The sequence below is a fragment of the Etheostoma spectabile genome, chromosome 8, assembly GCF_008692095.1.
Source record: "Etheostoma spectabile isolate EspeVRDwgs_2016 chromosome 8, UIUC_Espe_1.0, whole genome shotgun sequence".
Classification (NCBI taxonomy): Eukaryota; Metazoa; Chordata; class Actinopteri; order Perciformes; family Percidae; genus Etheostoma; species Etheostoma spectabile.
The window spans coordinates 1,131,565-1,154,036 of record NC_045740.1 but is presented as its reverse complement, the minus strand read 5'-3'; the positions used below and the strand labels follow the sequence as shown (position 1 = coordinate 1,154,036).

General features: G+C 39.7%; 3 protein-coding genes across 4 annotated transcripts in view; 1 reads left to right on the top strand and 2 right to left on the bottom strand.

Annotated features, from left to right (window-relative positions):
• The window catches only part of rspry1 (ring finger and SPRY domain containing 1), a 17,899-nt gene extending 4,125 nt beyond the window's left edge, over window positions 1-13,774 (bottom strand). Inside the window, exons 1-13 of one of the 2 annotated variants that reach the window (XM_032522793.1) lie at window positions 13,364-13,774; window positions 12,212-12,829; window positions 8,829-8,881; window positions 7,711-7,823; window positions 6,063-6,189; window positions 5,329-5,387; window positions 4,442-4,508; window positions 3,837-3,968; window positions 3,573-3,688; window positions 3,201-3,344; window positions 2,988-3,099; window positions 2,583-2,685; window positions 2,206-2,358 (exon numbers count right to left, since the gene is read on the bottom strand). In XM_032522793.1, the coding sequence (XP_032378684.1) occupies window positions 2,206-2,358; window positions 2,583-2,685; window positions 2,988-3,099; window positions 3,201-3,344; window positions 3,573-3,688; window positions 3,837-3,968; window positions 4,442-4,508; window positions 5,329-5,387; window positions 6,063-6,189; window positions 7,711-7,823; window positions 8,829-8,881; window positions 12,212-12,609 (1,577 nt within the window). In that variant the 5' untranslated portion in view covers window positions 12,610-12,829; window positions 13,364-13,774. The remainder of the gene's footprint in view (window positions 1-2,205; window positions 2,359-2,582; window positions 2,686-2,987; window positions 3,100-3,200; window positions 3,345-3,572; window positions 3,689-3,836; window positions 3,969-4,441; window positions 4,509-5,328; window positions 5,388-6,062; window positions 6,190-7,710; window positions 7,824-8,828; window positions 8,882-12,211; window positions 12,830-13,363) is intronic. The other variant, XM_032522794.1, reaches the window with a different exon arrangement.
• A 2,710-nt stretch (window positions 13,775-16,484) lies between these two features.
• Window positions 16,485-20,141, top strand: anapc13 (anaphase promoting complex subunit 13). Its single transcript, XM_032522810.1, has 2 exons — window positions 16,485-16,843; window positions 18,561-20,141. The coding sequence occupies exons 1-2, from the start codon at window positions 16,745-16,747 to the stop codon at window positions 18,684-18,686; spliced, it is 225 nt and encodes a 74-aa protein (XP_032378701.1). The 5' UTR covers window positions 16,485-16,744; the 3' UTR covers window positions 18,687-20,141.
• Window positions 18,974-22,472, bottom strand: part of LOC116693665 (lathosterol oxidase) — an 8,750-nt gene continuing 5,251 nt past the window's right edge. Inside the window, exons 4-6 of the mRNA XM_032522801.1 lie at window positions 21,126-21,226; window positions 19,825-19,953; window positions 18,974-19,624 (exon numbers count right to left, since the gene is read on the bottom strand). Of these exons, the coding sequence (XP_032378692.1) occupies window positions 19,355-19,624; window positions 19,825-19,953; window positions 21,126-21,226 (500 nt within the window). The 3' untranslated portion in view covers window positions 18,974-19,354. The remainder of the gene's footprint in view (window positions 19,625-19,824; window positions 19,954-21,125; window positions 21,227-22,472) is intronic.

Here is a 22,472-nt window from a genome sequence, read left to right as displayed (position 1 = left end):
ACATTTTCATACCGTTACATCCCTATATGGGACAGCTGGCCAATAGGGCATGTTGCAGATGTTGGTGGCACAGACAGGAACAAGTGTTCTCAAAACGCATGGTCAAAATGTGGGTTGGCTAACCATTTGATTCATTATTTTTGGCTGGGCCGTGGCGCTACAGGCCAGCGCTACAAACGCAAATGTTTGTCACTGAGTCAGGCGGAGAGTGACAGAGACACACCATTGCTCGGAGTGAATGATGACGTGAGTGTTTCCCCAATGAATTTGTGCGGCAGTCAGCTGGTTTGCCTTCGCTATCACAGATCGACCAGCTGATCCACCTCCTCAATATGCAGTTGTTGCTGTTGACGCAGTTTTAACGCAGGGGCTTACAGGGAATCAAGCCCCAGGGCTCGGCGACGTGAAAAGCCTGTGAGGCTTGAGTAAAATTTAAAAATACTTCACGGAAAGAAAAAAAAATTATGCACAGACTCTGTGTGGTATCCAGAGTGTTTTTTCTGTTAGTTGAAACTCAGATAAGGTAAACTATTCAAATACCAGGAAAGAGTACACATCTTTAAAAGGAAACAACGCCAGGAGCATGGATAGCTCAGTTGGTAAAGCGAGCACCCATATACAGAGGTTTACTCCTCGATGCAGCGGGTCCGGGTTCGACTCGGACCTGCAGCCCTTTGCTGCATGTCATTCCCCCTTTCTCTCTCTCTCCCCCCTTTCTTTTAGCTGTCCTGTCAAATAAAGGCCTAAAAATGCCAGAGCCATTTAAAGCAAAAAATGTGTTGACACTGTGTCAGAGAGGTCTTGATTCAGCTACAGTAATGTTCCAGGTTGTGTTGTTGCAAGGGATTGTTATAGAGTTGAGTCTACAACTTTCAACTAAATATGACCATTTTAGGCTTCACAAAGTTGTTATTTATTTCAGGCTGCTAGACCCTTCAAATGACTGACATTTTGTCTTATCAAACTTAGTTGTTTGAAATAAATTAATAGGTGCATTTAATATGCAAGTATTGAATATGTGATATGAGTATTGTGGATGCTAGGTCACTGGCACGATATCTAGAGATAGACATTATTATAAAAGATGATGAGTGAAATATTGCTCTTTTCACAAGATTGAATCTCATTGGTTTCGTTGGAGGTCTTTAACTAGTCATCACATTTACATATTGCCTAAAGAGCTGCTTTAATGTGGCCAACAAATTAATAAGTGATGGAAATGCTATACACTAAAGGTGTGACGAGATCTCGTTTTACGAGATCTCGCGAGATTATAACGTGACGAGATTTCTCGTCGAGGTGAAAAGTTGTCTCGTGAGGCGATGTGATGTCAGCGTGATGGAGCGTGAAATTACTATTGAAGATCCCCCTGCCACTTTTAAATCATTTGTGTGGCAACATTTTGTGGAAACAGTCGACATGCTTATATTCTTGAAAAAGAACATGACCATATCTTAGGCTGTTCTGTGTAGTTTCTCTCTTTTTCATGCTTGAAGAAAAAAATTGTTTCTGTTTGCACTTGTAGTTTTGAGAGAGCAGTACTTTGGTTATTGATACACTTACTGTTTGCATTTAAAGTGTTATTTTTCTGTTATTTACACATTTATTTTATTTATACTGTTTATTTTTTTATGTTCGGTTTGTGGAAAGGAGTTAGATTTCTCGTGTGAAATTGTACAGGGCAGAAGCCAGTTGGTAGAGTTTATACAAAACATTTTGCAGTGTTTGCACGTCCTTTACTGCATATAATTCATTAAAATAGTAAAAAAAAAATAAATAAAAAAAAAAAATAACATTCATCATTTATAGTTGATTTCAAAATGCACCTACATTGTTTTGCATTTTGTGATTTTTCAGTTGAATAAAAAAACTATTTTCCATTCATATATTTCATCGAGGATTTCTTTAATTTTTTTTTAAAAATCTCGTCTCGTTCTCGTGAACCCAATCTCGTGATGCGTCTCGTCTCGTGGAGTAAGCGTCTCGTCACACCCCTACTATACACTGAAGCAACCCCAAAAGATGGATTGTGTTTGTATGATGCCATACCTATGTGTAGGATGCTGTGTGCAAACAAATGATTCACTAGTCAGAGAACAGAAAACAGATGAATGAAAACAGATTGCATAGTGCCTTTCCAAATTATCAGTGTAGTGTATTTTAGACGCCGTAAAAATTACTTTCAGGACCAGATTCATTTTTTACCTGGGTAGGATGATCTTTTCACTAGGCAGCAGTGAAGCAAAATCATTGAAGGTGCTGAACTTGACAGACGGTGGGTGACGGAAAGGCTTGGCCCCAAAGTTAAACTCACACTGCTGGTATGACATAAAGCTGGCTGCCGCAAAGAAACCGGACCTGACAACAAACAGAGGTAAAGAAAAAATAGGGATTCATTTGAGAAAGGGACAGATGAAAGAAAAATTAAATACCCAGGACTAAAAGGAGGAAGAGGGAAAAAGGAAGAACGGAAAGCAAGAGGAAAGAAGCGTATGCGGGAAAACAGCCATTGAAATTTGTGTCCGAGATCAAAAACCACAGAATTAGTGACATATTAAGGAGGCGACTGTGTGTAGACTTACGTGGCTGAAGAGAAGACCTGTTTCTCTGCTGGCAGCTGTTGTCCGTTTAGAAAGAAGATCATCTGCTTCTTGCTGAGGTCCAACAGGAAGCCGATGGCATCTCCTTAACAGGCCACACACGCAGAAGTATGAAGTCTTGGCATGCTATTATTACTATTTTCCGATACTCCATGTAGGAGGTAAATCAGAACCTGAATGCTGACGGTGACAGCAGCATGTGGCTGCTAAACCCACAAAACACTCCAAGGAAACTAAAAAAGCAGTTTCTAAACAATTGCGCCCAACATTTAAAGTGTGTCTCCTCTCTTGTACTGTTCAGACAGACAACAAACTTCCTTTGAAGTGTATGGTTGAGAAATAGAAAGAAATAGTAGTCCTAAGTCTGTGCGTGTGTGTTGTGCATACCCTCCTTCCAGCAGGGGTGAGCGTGAGGTTTACTGCGAGCGTTGTACCAGATGAGCTGCCTGCAGCCATCGTACGCACATGAGTATTCATCGTCTCCTATCCCGTAACCCTCCTGTTAACACGCGCACACACAGACACACACACACACATTGTGTGACTGCAGAAAAACAGAATGTGGGAAAGCTGAACAGTGCAGACTCTGAAGAGGAGTACATGGTTGAGGAACTTGCTGTCCTTGGTGGCCCATCCGATTTGCATCACGCCGGATGTAATGACCGTCACCTCGTAGTACCAAACGCCTGAATCTACACAGAATGTACAACGCACGCTCTCAAAGGACGAGGCATCACATCGTGCCTGTAGGGAGCAAAAAGACAGAAAGAAAACATTTAGAAATCATTCAGGTTTTATATATATTTGTGAAAAACATTTATATCAGTCTTAAGGGTATAATGTTTTTAAATCTCAATGCTGAAGGCGGCATGATTTCCTAAAGGAGTACATCTGCTATTCATCAGATGTACATACATCCATGAATTCTGCCATTTGTGGCTATTCTCATAAACTAAACACACACTGACTAACCTCTAGTCCAGAAGGGGAGATCTTAAGGTACTCGCTGACATCGTTGCTGTTGAGCATGGCGTTGATATTGGAGAGGTTTACCTTCTCGTAGGTGAACTGACGACCATCCTTGAGGACTGGCCGGAGGATGACAGAGGAACATCATCACATTTCTTTATTTGCACGCACGCACTCCCACACCCACTCCCACACACCCACACACACACACACCTAATTAAAGAGTTTGTAGCATACATACAATGTTGAACACATGGGGCCACTCACACAGGTTGTCGAGGCTCCACTGGGAGCAGAATCCGACCTGCCTCTTCAGGTAGTCAGGGTTCTCCGCCCACGACTCCAGGACAGCAAGTCGATTGCTGATACATGACTCAGACACCGTCAGTTTGTTCTCACCTGAGGGCAAGAAGATGCACCAGGTATGTGTGTTAAAGCCGTCTAACAAATCTCAAAATGAATCTGTGTCAGAGATGAAAGTGACCTAAATGAAATATGTTTTTAAAGGCCTATGTAGGGGAGGCAGTGTGGAGAATTTTTGTTTAGAGTATTAAAACATTTCAGCACCACAATGTTGCTTTTGCAACCAATCAGCAATTTACTTATTGTTAATTGGTTCAATCCCATGAACAGAGGAAAATGTTGAAGAATAGCACATCTATGTCTCTACTTCACAACGTAATATTTAGTATGCCAAAGCAAGTGAAGGGAAAGGGGAACAGGGAAGTAGAAGAAAGCAGAAGTTGAGACGCTGGACATTGTAGCCTCCTTGCTCATTTTAGTATTCTTTTGTAAGGAAGTCACTATTTTTTACCTGTCTTTCACAAATCTTTAAAAACAAAACTGGCCTTAAAATACAGTAGTGGACCTACTGGTCTGGGAGAACTTCTCCAAAGCGATGAGAGCAAACAGCATGACCGTAGGGTGGGCCTCAGAGCTCTGGAGAAAGATTTACAGAAAGAAAAAGATCATCAGTCTGTGCTCCTTTTTGGGTTATTATTTTGATCCATACATTTTCTTTCACGCAATCTTTTTAAACTTTCCCTGCTGTTTAAAATTCATAGTGAGCCTACTTCAAAGGACAGACATTAGATGGGAAAAAGTTGGTTGAGAGTTTTGTAACTGACAAGTAACAATTTAGACTTTGTTGACTGCGAAACCTTCACTATGTCTTTGTTTTAGGATAAAGTCTACTAAAAACATTTCCCTGCGTACATCTGTTAGCTCCAGCATAACCTAAAAGTTATTGGCAGTCATGTACATAAAATAAAAATATCTATCTTAGTCACTCTTCTTTCTACACCAAGCTCTCCTCAACTACTTTACAGTAAAGTGCATTGTGAAAGGATTTTCCTGACAAAACAAGTTGTCATATTCGTCATATGCTTTTTTTATTGCTTGTTGTAGTAGGAGTATAAAACAATTCAAATTGCAGAATTGAATCCCTTATAGTTCTGACAAAGCACATCAAAGAGAGTTGATTGGAAAACAGTGAGGTACTTTTCGGATGAATAACTAAAGAAATTTGAGAAGTAGCATAAAACCTTTAAGAAACAGAAACTACTGGTTGGATTCCAGAGGATTTTCCAGCCAGTCGTTTCTGAATTGCTTTCCAATTCAAAGTTGACAATCATTTGTAAAAACTACCAACCTGTTCATTTGAAGCATACTGAAGCCTTAATGCTGCATTCAGAAAGATTCAGCTTCTCATCAAATCTTTGATGTGCCTGAGTGCGTGTGTGCGTGCGTGTGTGCTCACCAGGCTCTCTAGAAGGTACTCAAGGGTTCCAGGGCTCAACAGTCCAATACTAGCAGGACCTAAAAAAAACAACAAAGGAATGTGAAGACATTGTGTTAATGGGTCAATATCATGAGGGACAACTGCATTATAAAGTCACTCATTGACCGAGAGACTGGTTTTCTGCAGCAACAAAACAGGCTGCAAAGTAATCTTATGGGCAATTAAGAACTGTCAACACTAAAAGTGCTGGTTTGCCACAGGCGGGCTGAGATTGTTATTATAGGTGTCTGACTACAATATGGAAAAGACCCTACAGAGATCGTTGGTTAGAAACAGTCCAGATCAAGTGAAAAGAAAAGAAAAATGTATTTCTCTGTAGGGTCCTTTCCATACTGTAGCCAGTTAAACTACTTTAATAAATAGAGATTTGAACCTTATACCAAATTTGTTTTGTGTATATTGTTAATAATTGAGCAATGGGAAAATCGCTAATTGAAAAATTAATCATTAGATTAATCAAAAAATGAATCCTTAGATTAGTCGACTAATCGAAAAAATAATCGCTAGATTAATCATTTTAAAAATAATCATTTGGGACAGCCCTAGAAGTTACCCTTCAATTTCTTGTAATCAGTAGTTCAGTTGCAATGAGATTGAATGTCTTGAAAGTTAATAATGAGCAAGTAACATTCCAAGCAAGACTATTGACCCCAGGAATTAAGATAAATCACACGTGTAAATGTGGACTGTACCAGCCAATTTCTCTGCCAGGCATCCTAGGACAGCTGTGGTGTTTCTGTGTTTAGCCGGGATTAGAGCGTCCTGTCGTGCTACTGCCGAACTCAGACTCAACATGTCAGACAGTTTCTGGAGAGCATCCTGGAAAGAGAAGATGGAGCAGTTCCTTTACTGAAAGTCACATACACTCAATTTCTAGCAAATAATCCAAACTTTTAAGAGGTTGGAGAGATAAAATATTACAATTTTAGTCACAACGTTCCCAAATCCATACATGACTGTGATGGAAAATGCCCCAAAAGAGAACACACAATCACACACACACACACCATGAACTTTATTAACAGGAACACTGATGCAGCAGAAACCAGGATCAGGCAATATCATCCAATCACTACACAGTACTAAGCTGCAGTGCCAGCAATTTCATACTTGCAGTTTGAGTCCAGCCCGTGCTACTTATAGCCACCAGCAGGCAAGGAGGGTTATAAGAGTTTTTTTTTTCCCGTTTATAGCTGCTGTGTGTTTGAAAGCTTTGCATTTTAGATTTGAAATCTGCAAAATATGTTTTGTTAGGCGCTGCATAGTTCTGTTGAATACTGGAAAGAGTACAGAGTTCATACTGTTCAGATTGCGTATGTCCTTTGACCTCAGGTTACTTTGGACCGGGAGGAATGAGGTCTTAACCAGATTTTATTTGTCCGAAGGGGAAAAGGAGTAGGTGTAAGAGAGAGAGGGTGGAAAGCCGAGGTCAAATGTAAACAATACATGTGCTTTAACAAGCACAATATAATTGCTTTGACAAAATATATTCACACTTAGATTTAAGATAAATGATTGTCAGTAATGTGAATATAATGACTTGGTGGGGAAAAGGCAAATAATATAACAGCTAGAACAGCCTGGTAAATTCAGAAAATTACATCACTTTACTGTAATGCAGCCTTTAAAACCAGGAAAAGACAACACTTATGTCATGTCACGATATTACAATATCTAGTCTTATTTCACAATATCAATATAATAGATATATTGCCCAGCCCTAAGTGTACATACACACAAGTGCACCAAAATACATTAAGTCATAGCAAAGAGGACAACTGGTTTTCTGATAAGAGCTGCAGTTGCAAACAAGGGGACCAGGGCAGGATCAGTTTTGAGATTACATCTTTTTTTACCTCAGGCTTTGGTCAGTTTCAGGGTAAGACACTTCTAGGTTATGGGTCATATTATTTTAAAGTTATTACTCCAAATTTCTCTCTGTGTCGTAAAAAGACATAAGCAGGGTTTTTTGTGGCTTTACACGGAGTAGGCGCACCGCCTAAGTGTATGAACGTAAAACTGATGTAGAGAGCACCTGGACGAGCCGACGCACAGGACTGGCGTTGTATGCAAATGAGTGCATGCCGTAAAAAAATAAAAAATAAAATAAAAAAAAGATTCACGTTTATGAATTGATTCAAGCTCTACCGATTCAAAATAGATTCACAGAATTCCACAAATTAACTAAGTACATGTACATACTCTGAATCGTTTTTGTAAATTGAGAATCAATTCAAATTTCGACTCGTTAGCCTAAAAATTTATATTGAATTGTGACATTTTCTGAATCGTGCACCCCTACTAAAAACCCAGGAAAAATCCTGGGCATAAGCCACTTACCTTGGTGGGCAGGGGACACTCATCCAATAGAAGGGTTATCACTGCAGGGCCAAGAGGATCGTCCAATGGTATCACTCGAATCAGAGACTGGACAACCTCCAGCCAACCATCATCTGAGGAAAAAAAGATTGATTTCAGAATGTATCGGAGCATTCAGATGTTTTTACTTCTGGGTTCAGTCGGAGTCTCTTGTCTCTGTGTTGATTATGTTCTTTCACATGTTCAGATGCAGCATAAATACTAAAACATCCATTTCCTGTCCATTAGATGACTTAGTAAGAAAATGTCTCTCTCGAACACTATCACTTCTGGAATCCCCAGCCAACTGCCTGATATTGTCACATCTGGCACATCTGGCACAAACAGAAAACAGAAAGTGACTAGCTGACTTGCTGCTTGGCTGCCTTCAGGGTTCAGTATCTGCAAGCTAATACCCAACTTGGCTCTTGTCAAACCATGTGTGCATCAAAGCCCATATGTGCAAACACAACAATCCAAAGGCTACCCCATAACAGGGCTACACACAGCATGAGAGCATCGTTCACTATGTGCACAAGATAGCGCACACAAACATCAAGGAGCTTTAAATAGATACAACCAAAAAAAGAATAGCCTACACAAAGCAGAAAAATTGGTTCAATGCAGAATAGATTTTTTTTTTTAATAAGAGAATAAAAGCATAAAACAAAAAGAAAAACTAATTAAAATTGATAAACATTAGTTTTTAAAAGATGATTCCACAGTCTAGGAGCCCTAACACCCCTACTACCCTCCGTCTCCAGCCTTGCCCTGGGGTCCCACAGCAGCAGCTGGTCTGCAGATTTGAGGGTACGGAATAAGTAGTGACCTACACATGAGGACTGCAGTTTAACTTGTGACTATGTCCCTTCTCCAGGTGATATAACAACTGCATCATTCAAACCCGTCCCATCTTCTTTGTGTAGGTCTTCAAAACGTCTTAGCAGAACACAGCTCAACACAAACCAAATATGCTTAGTGCTTGACCTGCTTTAAACAACTTGTGTCAATTACAACTTTAGCATCCGCTTAGGTCATGTGGCGAACTGGACGAATAAATCCACCGCCAGTGTCTGAATGGGTTTTAATGTTTTTCTTACCTGTCTCAGCCATCTCGTGCAAAGTGATCATGGAGTAAGGGGGCTCCTGGTCACTGAAAAACAAATGTTTGGACAGAATGTGATAGACTGCTTCTTACATCTTTTTTGCATTTTACCTGAATGCTATACAACACAAACTCTGCTCTATATTTTGTGATATATGCATTTATTCATGTGTGCTTTACACAAATGGAGGTGGTGCTCCTAAGCTACAGTATTTAACCGGCATCTGAAATATTATAAATAAGCGACTCAAGCCTTGTTGTGTTTCTGTAATTGCAGACATGGCTATGGGCAGTAATGTCAGACCATGGAGAGGTTAAGCAAGCGTAAAAGATCTACTTCAGTGGAGGTCGTTTTGATGATGCTGCAGCTGGCAATGTTGCTTGTCATAGCTCATTTTAAGCTGACAACTGCTTTTGTTTGGACAGCCATAACTTCAGCCAACTTGATCCTCAGATTCCTACCAAAACTAAGTAATGCTGTAACTTAAATGCATAAGTCAAACTGTGAACAAATTCTTTGAAATTTGCATGCATGTTTCATACAGAGCTGCAAAAGTATTCAAAAGACAGAGGCTCGGGCTGCAATATTTATCAGTATTCTAATACAGGGATATTTTTGCTGTATCTTATGTTAGTTTTTAGTATCTGACACACAGATGTTGTACAATTCAAGAGGACTAGCTTCCAATTAATGGAGATCTACTCAAGGTGCAACTGAATATTGTATTTACTTATTGATAACAATAATCAACTACTTCCCAAAATGTTACATTTACAACCATAAAAACAGAGAAAAGCTGTCAATGTCACAATTAAGGAGATGAAATAAAATATCTACTTACTTAATAAATAACATAGTACCAATATCAATAACCAAATGAGAAATCAGCAAATTGAAAAGTACAGTTTCAAAAATGGCAATAAAACTGAAAAGCACGCCCGTGGGTTCACATGTGATAAAACTGCCACACATGTACCTTGAAATGCAGTTATTAATTAATAAAGTTGGGTCAACTTTGTTTGTTTATGTACCATGCTTTTATACTAAAATGTTAGATTACAGTTCACCTGTGTGGGGAAATTGTGCTAAAATAAATGTTAATATAAAGACGAGAATAAAAATCTGTAAATGGATGAAGAAAATACAGGCAGTTCAACGAGTGGCTTGATCAGAGAGAGAATATGCTGAAAAAGAGGAGATCAAGTGATCATGAAACTGACATGCCATGTGAAGAAAGTGGCCCATTTGTTGTATTGTAGCTTACTTTGTCAGTTTGGTCCAAGATTAACCTTTACATTTCTATTTTAGGCAGGCTATTTTGTAAAATGACTGGCTGGAGTTTTAATATAAGCTTTCATTTAATGTGACAAATCCTGGTTTCCTGGAAAAGAACAATACATTCCCCAGTTATACTTTTAGCTAGCCACTGGAAACATAGGGGTGTGAATCTTCACTGGTGTCACGATTTGATTAAGATTAACCCGTCAACGATTCAAATCTATATCACGATGTGTCACCTCCTCAATATTATTATTATTATTATTATTATTATTATTATTATTATTATTATATATTGCTACACGTGTTTTTCATCAACAAATTTAAGGAGTCAGATATATATGTACCCCCCTTTTTATTATGGATCGACCAATCGGTTATCAGCCTTAGCCAATGACCGATACGGGTTGCCAATTTTCAGATATTTGGAGCCGATACTGCTTTTGAGTTATTTTTCTGCAACACGGCATTGTTTTGTCATTGATTACATGGCACATTGCAACACACAACTAAGACCTTACTTACTGATTTATTTCAAGATCGAGCAATGCAACACCAAAGATTCTTTTGTACCTTAAAATAATGTTTCCAAAATTGTTTAAATGGTTCATTAACTTGTTCAAATGAGACATAATAATAATGGTAGCAGTAATTAACAATTCCGCTTCCAACTTGCAGGGGGACCAAAGAGGAAAAGTACTTTGGTGCCTACTTTAAAGATGCTGGTTGACAAGTAGCTAATGCTAGTGCAAGGTCAATAACGTTAGCTAATTCTTGGTGGGTAACATAAGATTTCAACATCATTTGACACCCTCAGTTATTTTTAGTATGATTGTTTTGAACACGGCCAACAACTCTGGGCTTACCCACAAATTTATCATTAATGTTAATTGTATAGATAGACAACTAATCTAATGGGAATTTAACCAGCTAGCACACCCCGTATGTCTGCCTCACTCTCCCCGGCCCGGGGACACATCCACAGTCAGCCCCCAGCCAGCTGGCAGCCAGCCAGGTCAGCACTTAACCCCGGTGCTTAGGACGCTAACGGCAGTTTACTGAACCGTCGGGAAACCGACCCAGGCACTTGAGTCAGAACCGTTAGCGTTACCGGTGTTGGCGTCTTTACAGTTAGCTAGGTAAATTTACCCGACAAAAGGGGAATAAGGCACAAAAAGGACTAATAGTAATTTAAATTTAAAAGAATGGGTTCTGGACGGGAAGGATAACTCTGGGAGTTGGAAGGGGTGTATCGCGATTCTGCCCTCTCACTCCGCGACACAGGTTTGTGGATCTGAGTGTTGCGATTTCGGTTACATATTGAATATCGTTACAGCCCTAGCAAGAGCACAGTATAAAGCATCTTCAACAGCCTTCATTTCAGCGCTTCTACCATACTCCAATATACTATTATATATTAACTAATAGATAAACATTTTAGATTATATAAAAAATAAAAAAAATCTAGTAACACTTTACTTTTAGGCCCACTTTTCTTTTCAAAGGCACTCCGTCATCTCAAAGGTGCAACTTAACTGTGTACCCACTACTCCTTCATCTTGCATGCAATGCTTGCGTGTTCGTGACAGCTAAACAACTTCATGGGAGGCTTTTGCAGGAAGACATCAACATTTATAGATGTTTTGATTTTGGTGGGCATGAGTTTGCCTGTACTTGAGGGAAACTACTGTGGAATGAGTGATCATGTGGATTGTTTGACCTCTCCTTGAAAAAACTGCAACCCTCATATTAATATGTATCTCAATTTATGAAAAAGGGAAAACAGGATCAAGAACATCCAAATTTTAAATTTCAAATTTTTAAATATGGTAGCACTTTGATTACTTTTCCAGAGCACTGCCCTTGCCCTATTTCCACTCCACATGTAATTACTTTCAGTTCTAAAGTATCTACACAAAAATGACATTTTTTTTTTGTTGGCTGAACTTACAACAGAAACCATTATTGAAACTATAGAAATCCCATTTAAAAAAATGTGTAGACCACTTTCACTCTTTCTCCCATCATCATCTTTCTCGTAATAATATAATTACAAAATAATAACTAGATATTATTACTACTATTAGTATTAGACTTACTTGTCTACAAGTGTCCTGATGACAGCCAATGTGTCCAGCACCAGGCCATCCACATTCTGTTTCTTCCGTCTTGGCTCATGGGGTCCCCGCCCTCGACGTGGCGGCCTGACTGGGTCCCTGGGTCGACTGCTCCGCGCCTCACCGGCATCAACACCTAAGCCTGTACCGTGATCCACCCGCCTAGCTTGTCCCTGAGTTGCCCTGGACGATCCATGGTGAATATCCTCCACATCACTATCCTCCCGGCACACACAGCTGTTACCCATGGTTCCAGTGCCAGAAACCACTGTGACAAAGGTCTCCCAGAACGGGGAAAGGGAGTTTGAGGAGGAAAGTAAGATCAGAACCTGTGCTAGGCTCCTGCAAGCACAAAAAGTGATCCAGGTGGCTACTATCATATCATTTGGAGAGCTTGGTACCGGGGTATTCTTGTCCCAGTAAACTGGGTGGGGTCAGCTTGAATGATCATCCTGTTGCCAAGCAGAAATGTTGGATTGTTTAGGAGTAATAATGGTTGGTTAAATGGACCAGGAGAGGTCAGTTGATGCAACGAAAAAGGTTTTGAACATCATAGACAGCCCAGGGCTCAGGTCCAGTTCTCATCCAGGGCTTGCATGGCTGTGGAAGCAACACAAACAAAATAGAATCAAAAAAGTGAATTATGCCCCAAAGTTAAGTCTGTCAGAGCAGTATATTTAACTGTTTCATTTCATCTGATCAAGTTCTGCCAGCTGTAAAGCTTAAAAGCGGAAGTTGCACACCCCATGATACGTGTCACACCTGAGAGAAAGTAAATTGTGAAAACAGGAAAGAAAATTTTGAAAACTAGAAAGAAAATCAACACTGGACATTTAGGTCGTCTCTCAAGCACAGTAACGTTAGCTACTATATAATGTCTTGCTGTTTCAATCTAGAGCTGGGCTGTGTAAGTAGACAGCCACAGTGTATTAACAATGAGCTCATTTGAGACACTTTAGTATTGTTGACAAAAGAGATTTTCAGTTAGCTAGCTAACTGGCTAGAAGGCTAGCCACCGACCAAGCAGGCATTGTAACATTAGCAGTTCCAAATGAAAAACATGTCTCAAAATCCGGCACTTTTAATTCTTTAGTAAACCATGATGGTTCAATATTAACCGAAACGAATACTTACGTTGCTACCACTTGAAAAAACAGCAGCATTCAAGCTCAGTCGAGTCAGGCCGAAATAGTTAACAAAACAGACCGCTAACTAGCCAGCTACAAACCAGCTAGCAGTTAGCTAGCGCGGTTAGCTGTACACTCCTCTGATCTTACTGTCAAACTGCACAAGTTAGCTAACGTAAGTAGCATTGAACTACGCGGCGTACTCACGCGCCTGTAAAGTTTAGGGGCACATTTACAGGACCCGTCAATATTACTCAACGCACCTTTGCTAAACTCTAAAACAGCACATTTATTTGACAGTCAGCTAAACCCTCGTACACATAAAGACGCTACACTAGCTGTTTGCTAAGTTCCGTAGCGTTTGCAGCTAACAGATTGGCTATCATCAGCTGCGGCTGAACGGGAGGGAGTAGGGTTTCTGTTGAGCACAACGTCAACATACAGCGGTTTCCCATTTTATTGTCAGATAAAACATGTCTCCACTTCTTTCATTATCCGTGATGTATTACGAAGGCCACTGATGTCTGTTTAGAAATAATTTAGTTTTGTGTATTGTAGCTACTTTTGCACAATATTGTTTGACTGAAAAAAGATGAGAAGCGAGAATAAAAGCAACAACAAGTGTGTAACATTAAAACGTTACATGAGATGACAATGCGGACAAAACACTTCAAACAAGTGTGCTACAAAAGTTTGTTAAAATAAAATAAAATAATAAAATACCAAAAAACAAAAATTAGGGGTAACACGTGAATGCCAACTAGATGACTAGATGACCTGAAGCCGAAATTTCCCAGAGTACTTGAACGCAATTACCAGAAGTCCTAAAATTTAAAAAAGAAAACAAAAACTCAGGATGTCTATCTGTTTAAAATGATGCACACATAGGCTACATGGATAACATAGAATATTTTAGTCTGTATTAATATCATAATCCCACTGTTTGGCTAGAAGAATGCATTACAGAGTGAATGTGATAAATAAAGTGGAGATTGTATTTTGTAACAGATACTTCAGAGAAAATTTGATGGGTGAATTATAAGGTCAAGCGATTCAGTTTCTAAGGTGAATCTGCATTATGTCCCCGAATGTTAAAAAAAAGAAGAAAATAAAAGACTGAGAATCTGTTTATTTGTTGTCAAAATGGTTACATTTATTGACATTTAATCAAGGTCTTTAGGTCAAGGGATAAGGAGAATACAGAGAGGAACTCAGAGGAACAGTAGGTGGGCCGGGGGACTCCACATTGCATGGTCCAGTTTTATGTTCCAGGCTGCGGTCCATTTTTAGAAAGTCCTTCTCGTGTAATCATAACAGAAAAAATGGTTTGACATCTCTGGACCAGTTTGACATCTCTGGTCCTCTGGACATTTCTGGCCCAAACTGGATCAATTAATATGGGGCACCATATGTAAAAATTCAGGTACAATTTTATATCTGATATATTTTGATTACTTAGCTCACTTTCCTCACATTTAGATCATTTTCCTCACATTGAGACAAACATTTGTGTAAAAAAACACGTTTCAAAAACATTTGGCGCCCCATAGAATCCACAATGTGCAGTGTAATTAATATGACAGACAAGTAGGCTACAAAATACAATCTGGTTTGTTTCTTTTCTTAAAGACAGGAGATCAACATTTAATTTACTAATAGTATCCATCTTATTTCATTATCAGAGGTGACGTGCATACATTGCATTGGCATTCTTTTTCCATTTACACTAATTCATATAGAGTGATCTATTCTGAGCTAAGTCTTCTCATGAATTAAAAATACCACAGAATTAGCAGTCTAAGTGTTACATTAAGTCATGCATTTAGATGGTGTGCTGTAAATTGGGACAGTCGTACACCCTGCTTTGGTCTAGGGCAGTATTGAAGGAGTTGTCACGATACATCCCACTCTTGCCCATGTCTTCAGAAAATCTTTGTGATTTAGGGTGGAAAGTACATGGTGAGCTTTCAAAGGTTGCAGAGAGAAGACCATAGTCACTGGAAGTGGTCCTGTACAACAGATTCTGGGGCTTTGCCCACAGCGCTGGCAGTACTACATCTTTAACTGCTGCAGTCATCATGCAGGAGAAAACTGGGTTTCCAGGGTCGGCACACATTTTTGTATTTTCTTCCTTCTGTTTTTGAGACGCTGACATCATTGCAGTGCCTATGAAAAGAAACTGATATCAGAATTCACAAACCTCAACTTTAGTAGGCCTTAATTTGGATAGAAAGGTCGGTAAAACTGACTGATGTGAGGTTCTCTGCCAGTTTGTGTACCCATTAACAACATCAAAATCATATAACACATGTGAAGACCCAAGAATGAAAATATTTAGTTGTAGAATAATTGAATGAGTCTTAACATTCTACAGGTAATTTATGAAGACAAAATTTTACAAGTACAGAGATTCTCAGCTGTCTTTGATGTTAAAAAAACACCATTGGATAAAGTTGTAAATGGAGTCGCAATATAAAGCTCATTATTCTGGAGTATCTATTTTAAAAATAGAGCCTAGCTAGCTAACTAAACGTTGTCTAACCTAATGCTACAGGGGGATTTGTCTAGATAACTTAGCGTTAAGTGAAATGATGGCAAGCTTATGATAAAGTAACTAGCTAAGCTAATTGTCGGCCGATCTGGCCAATTTACTAAAGCAGCATCAAATATACAGTAAACACCAAATGTAATCTCAATGTAATATAGTTACCTTCAATGCAGTAAACCAACACAAATATGCGATGTATTTTGCTAACGTTAGTTGTTTCAGCTCAACGCCCGGTTACCATGGAAACCACAAAACACTAGATGTCTGTCCTTCTTTAACTGTTTATGTGTGTAGTAGGCGGGACATCGGATATAGTTAAAGATATAACCGGGATGGTCATGGAAACCGCTTACTAGCTATTCCCTGATCTTTCATCCATCATGTTACTTTTACATAAAATACAGAATACGTTTAACATGAATTAAGCTTTTGTACACTGGTTTTAACTGGCAAAAAGCTGACTATTATTATTATTATTATTATCATTAGTTGACTTTGACGGAATCAAGGAATCCGCTGTTTTAACACAGTATTTTCCAAAGTACGTAAAGGCATCATTGGTTTACATCATCACCAAGCGCCAGCTGTGACTCTCCGCATCTGCGTAGCTCAAAAGGCTAAAAAACCTAAAAACTAGAGACAAACCCATACTCAAAGCCTGTTGTTCGCAGACTTTGCCAAACCGTGTGTTACTTTTTCGTTGTCTGGTAGGCTAACTGGTATATTTGTAAGGCTATCTCCACCTTCTGCCACAGTGTGTTAAGTGTTGCACTTAGCTTGAGGCTAACTCGGTCCGAGGAGAAGATCTCAGAAGCTTGACCCCGGAGCCTTGCTCAGAGAATGGACAGTGAAATCCAACGAGACGGGAGAGTCCTGGACCTCACTGATGACGCCTGGAGGGAAGACAGACTGCCGTATGAAGATGTCACCATCCCTCTGGTAAATGCTGTACTTAACACATTCTTGTTTGCATTAGCAACAGGCATTTTGGAGTTTGTTTACAGTCCGGGGCCGAAATTTCTCATCGACATTTTGAACAAAAGATTTCAATGCTGGACGATACATTTAACAAACCCAATCTGCCTGTGAATAACGCGTTTTGAGTGTAGGAATACAGATATTGTTTTCCAGCGAGTGTGACAGTTGCTGAGGAATGGAGGTTACTCCCTGAGATTACTCTCTTTAACAGGTCATACAGTATTTCAGGCAAAGGATAATCTGATAAAGCACGTTAGGAAGCTGCCTTTTGAAATTGGGTCACCAGGGTTCAAAATTAGCACCATCCAATTAAATTCAATGTTATTTACAGTATCAATTCACAACAAGAGTTATCTCGAGACAGTTTACAGATAGAGCAGCTCTAGACCACACTCCATAATTTACAAGGACCCAACAGTTCTAGTAGTTCCCTCCTGATCAAGCAACAGTGTGACAGTGGAGAGGAAAAACTCCCTTTTAGGAAGAAACCTCGGACAGACCCAATCTCTTGGTAGGCGGTGTCTGACAGGCCAGTTGGGGTTGGAGTGAATAGTGGCAATAACAGTCACAGTAAAACATAATGAAACAGTGACTAGAAATAGTTTTTAGTAGTTTATGGCATAGCAGGGCACAGCAGGACGTAGCAGGACACCGCAGAGCGTAGCAGTATATAACAGGGCATCACAGGACATGCAGCAGGACCACAGCGACAGCTGCAAGCATGATTTTGGAGCCTCCCTGATCTAAGGAAACATGCCGGGGGGGAAAAGAACATAAGGACTCCGGGGAATGGCTCCCCCAAGCTAGGTTAGTTATGGGAATAGATGGCTCAATAGAGCTGTGACTCTGTCAGCCTGGCTACAGTGCTGAAAAGAAACCTTGGGTTGTTCTTATTTTCTTCTATTAGTGATCAGTAATAGGCTGATCTGGCATTTCTGAGGCCCTTCCTATACATTTTCAGACTGTCTTGCCAATCTAAACAAGATTCTTGCAGTTTGGTGGAACGCCATTTACTTTGAAGTTTTTGCAAGATTTGCAAGTTTGGGAGTTATACTAAGGTGCTAGTTTCCTTTGCTTCATCATCTTCATCCACCAGCCAAATGCTGGTAAAATATGCTGGTAGATTTGCTTCAATGACCAGACAAAAAACAATTGAAATCTGTGATGTGGCTGGTAGAATTTGAACATTCACTTGCCATTAGGCTGGTGGACGCAAAAGTGAATTTTGAACCCTAGGTGACATTTTTCTGAGGTGAAATCCATTGCAATTTAATCTGTTGTCAGTTGGTATGCCAGGCTCCCAAATCTGCAATACTGAGAGTATGCAGCTTTGATGATGATGAGAAAAGGCAGCTCTTTTTTTTCTTGTTCAAATCTAGTGACTGACCTAAAAGTAGTCTTCTTTTAGGCTAACATGTTTGACACTATCAGACACTTACTAATAGATTAGTTTTCTACATGCTTAATAATTGTCAATAATGAGCAGAGCAACCGTTAGCTCCTGCCTTAACCTCTGAGAGGAAATATTCCTATATTCCAATTTATTTTTTTAATTTTAGATTCATCTTTTGTTTAAAAATATTCAGTTTTTGACTTGACACCATCATACTTTTAAAAGAAAGTAGAGTGAACTACTCCTTTTTTTTCATGGCATCTTGTCTCCCCTGTTCTCCGTCAGAGCGAGTTGCCTGAGGCTGAGCAGGACAACGGAGGCTCCACGGAGTCTGTGAAAGAACAAGAGATGAAGTGGACAGACCTCGCTCTGCAGAGCCTGCATGAAAACACACCGAGCACCGGCAGCTGAAAGACAAATCTGGAATCGGACTGTAAGACAGAAAAACACATGCATGAGGACACCGGATTCACACACGTTAATCACCTTCTCTTTGCATTGTATTGCGTCTTTTGAATGCTTCGCAGGACGTTCTAGTTTTCAGCTAAGCAGTAATTTTGCATACATTGTTTTTGCATTGGTATTGGGTTTATGTTGCAGTCTTTATCAATATAAAATAACAACCTTGTAATAGCATAAATGGAAAAGCGTCTTTTCCAATTGTCCTGCATTTTTTATTTATTTATTTTTTTAGTTTTTGTTGAATCCAGAAAGTGAGGAGGACAGTGGACTTTCACACAGATACTGCGTGTGTACTCTGTGTTAAAGTATTCTTTTTTTTTTTTTCTTTACTTACTAAAAATGCTTAGAAAAATGTCTTCTTTCCAGGTTGGTTATCTTTAGGCAGCATATTTAACTATTTTATCCAGAAACCTTTGAGAAAAATGTAAGTCCCTCCAAACGTGCTTTCATTTTTTGGTATTTAACATTTTCACAACTCTGTGTGGAAATACAAATCTCAAGTCCTTTTTTTTTCTCATTTCATTCTCTTGCGTCGTGACCCAGGCTGAGCACCTCTGTAGGAACCTCCCTGAGAGGTTTAAACCAGGAAAAAGAAAGTCCTGACTGCAGCTTCATCGTCACTGTGTGTGTGCAGCCTCTGCCATGAGCTTGCGAATGTGGTCATGCGGCCCCCTACCCAGCAGGGCTGAGGGGTGTCTGTAGGAGCCCCCTAGACGGTCCCAGAGTGTAAAGTATTGTCCATAGTTGTAGTTGAAGAAGAGATGATGGTCTACGTGGTGAGCAGCACCATTGATCAGACATATCAGGGGGCCGGGAATGCGGTAGTCCCCATCATGTATGGAAATGGTCCAGATGTTGACAAAGACAAATAGTGAGAGGTAGACCACCTGTAATTTACATATCCAAAACATTTTACAGTTAAGAAGAGAGAGCATCACATTAATGTCCTCAGTGTACAAGTTTAAGTTTTAACAGCAACATTGTGAAAAATGCAGTGGAGCTTGTGTAGTCCTAATTTACAAGACTGTTACTCCTCAGACATAACATCAAAATGTTTATCAAAGAGTGACAAGTAGACCAGTAGTACCTTGTGGAGGGGGAAGATGAATGGGTAGATGTGATAGGGTAAGCTCTGCAGGAAGCCGTCAAGTGGGTGGAAGGCATGGCTGGCAAAAGGCGAAGGGATCTTGAATATATGGTGCTGCTTATGTAAGTGCTGAGGGGAAGAAACAGAAGTTGTTTATATATTAATACCAATAGTCTTCAGATGGAAAACAGTTTAAATTTCAAACAAGTAAGCCATCTAATGATTAAAGTACAGTTACTGATTTCATATTTTGAGATGTAAATCAGTTGCTTGTGTGTCATGTTTGTGTCCACCAGATACATTTTAATATTCAATCTAGAGCCGGACCGATATATCGGTGGGTCAGTATTATCAGCCAATCTTTGGCATTTTCCAAACTATCGGCATTTATAATGGCCGATAAAGGAATATTAAAAAAATTAAATAAAAACGGACACCCTTCAACCGTGTGGTGAGTGTTGGTGTTGCATAGTTTGTCCACCAGAGGGCGCTATACAACGTCCCTGTTGGCAACACCTGTTAAGTTTCATATCTTAAGTTTGTATTTTTATGCATTTTATTAATTAGAACTTCTATATATTTTGCTGTTCCTCTGTTCTGTTGTGACACTAACACAAACTAGTTTAATTTTAAACTGCATTATCATATTATTTAGTATGTAATGTAATAATGTTAGGGAAATCTGTTTTTTTACCGCCCATTTATCAGACCAAATATTTGTATCGTAATCGGCCTTAAAAATCCGTTATTGGTCACGCTCTATTTTCCATTTTTCAATTTTATTTTATTAGGACAATGCACATAAATCAACATTTCTGTAACTGTGCCAGTGTCAGCCAGTTGGCAAATTCTACAGGGAGAACATGCATACTCTACACAGAAAGGGATGGAACTCTGCCCAGACTGGAGATCTGCAGTGCTGACCACTGAGCCCTGTGCCCCCACAGCTCTTTAGCAGCTAAATGCTCCACTTGTCTGACCAGCTAGCTGTTTACTTCGCTTCTGAGCAAGTTTTGTAAAGTGGGTTTACCAGAGCTTTTCCCCCGGAAACAGCTGCTGCTGCTGCTGTAATCCGGCTGATGACAGCGGTGAGACTGATCCACAGCAGTAAAGTTGTTGGCCGTAAAACCAAAACACAGAGCTAATAGATGCTCACATGCTCTGTAGAGTTATGTGATAACTCTCTGGGTTCATCACAACAAGTTATCCCTTTCATATTACATTGCCATTTAGTTTATTGTTAATGGAAATAATATTGCTTAGAGCAGCTTTAAACTAGCCATAAACAAGTTTAAGCTCACCTTGTAAATGCTCTTATGGTGCATGGAACGGTGTATCCAGTAGATAAACATGTCAGTAAAGAACAAGAAACCAGCAATGCTCAGGTACACCCCAGGCCAGCCTGAAACACAAACACTCAAGTAGTTAAATAACTTTCATTTCAAACTTGAGTGGGACCCTGGCCTAGGTTTTAATGTTTCTGGTAACCGTTGTCTAGGGTTGGGTACGCCAATAAGGCACCGGTTTCAACGTAAACAGAGGAATGAGACCGAATAAGAACAAAAATTTTGGTGCCTGTCATCGCTACACAGGACACTTTGTTACCGTTAACTAGTAGTTGGATTAAACAAAATGTTAAAAATGCTGACAATTTACGTTAAGCAATATAAAGTGTGACTGTATTTCCCTTTAGAGCAGGGGTGTCAAACGTATGGCCCGCAGGCCTGAAACGGCCCGCCAAGAGGTTCAGTCTGGCCTGCAGGATAAATCTGAAAATGAAAAATTGCAATGAGTCATGAACTAGAAAATAAATAAACGGATATTCCTAAATTGTCCGCTAGGGGCGCACTGCTTTAGACACAGAGCAGCTGAAAGAAGAAGAAAAAGATGTTGAGATAGACACAGCTAATGTTCAGTGATTACTACGATACATCTACTTACTTTTGTACTCGCCTTTACACCCTCATTAGCCAAAATGTCTTTGTCACAAAGGAGAAAAGTGGATACTGTGCTGAAACGTTTCTTTGAGCTACTAGAGGAAATTGGACCGTTTATGGAGACAAAAGGAAAGCCAGTGATGGAATTACAATCTCTGGAATGGCTGCAGGATTTTGCATTTATGGTGGGTATTACAGAGCACCTCAATAATTTGAACAAAATGTTGCAAGGCCGTAAAAAAGTTGTCACACAGTATGATGACAGCTTCCGTGTGTTGAAGTTGAAGCTGATCTGTGGGAGACACAGCTGGCATGTGGTGACCCTGCTCATTTCCCCTGTCTAAGAGATGTAAGTGCGACTGTCGTTAAGGCTGCCATGACACAGTACAAAGACACGATTTCAGGATGGCTGTGGGAGTTTGAGAAACGGTTTCAGGTCTTTGATGAACTCAAGACAGAATTTAAAGTTTTTTGCTCACCCTTCACAGTCAAAGCTTCTGATGTGCCCGTCGACATCCAATTAGAAATAATTGATTTGCAATGTGATACAAATTTGAAGAAAACATTTTCCTCAGTGGACTTGGACACATTTTATCGGTATCTCCTGCCAGGGTACCCCAAATTAACAGTCCTAGCTCCAAACATTTTGTGCATGTTTGGGACTACCTACCTTTTGTGAACAGGTTTTCTCTGTAATGAACATCAATAAAA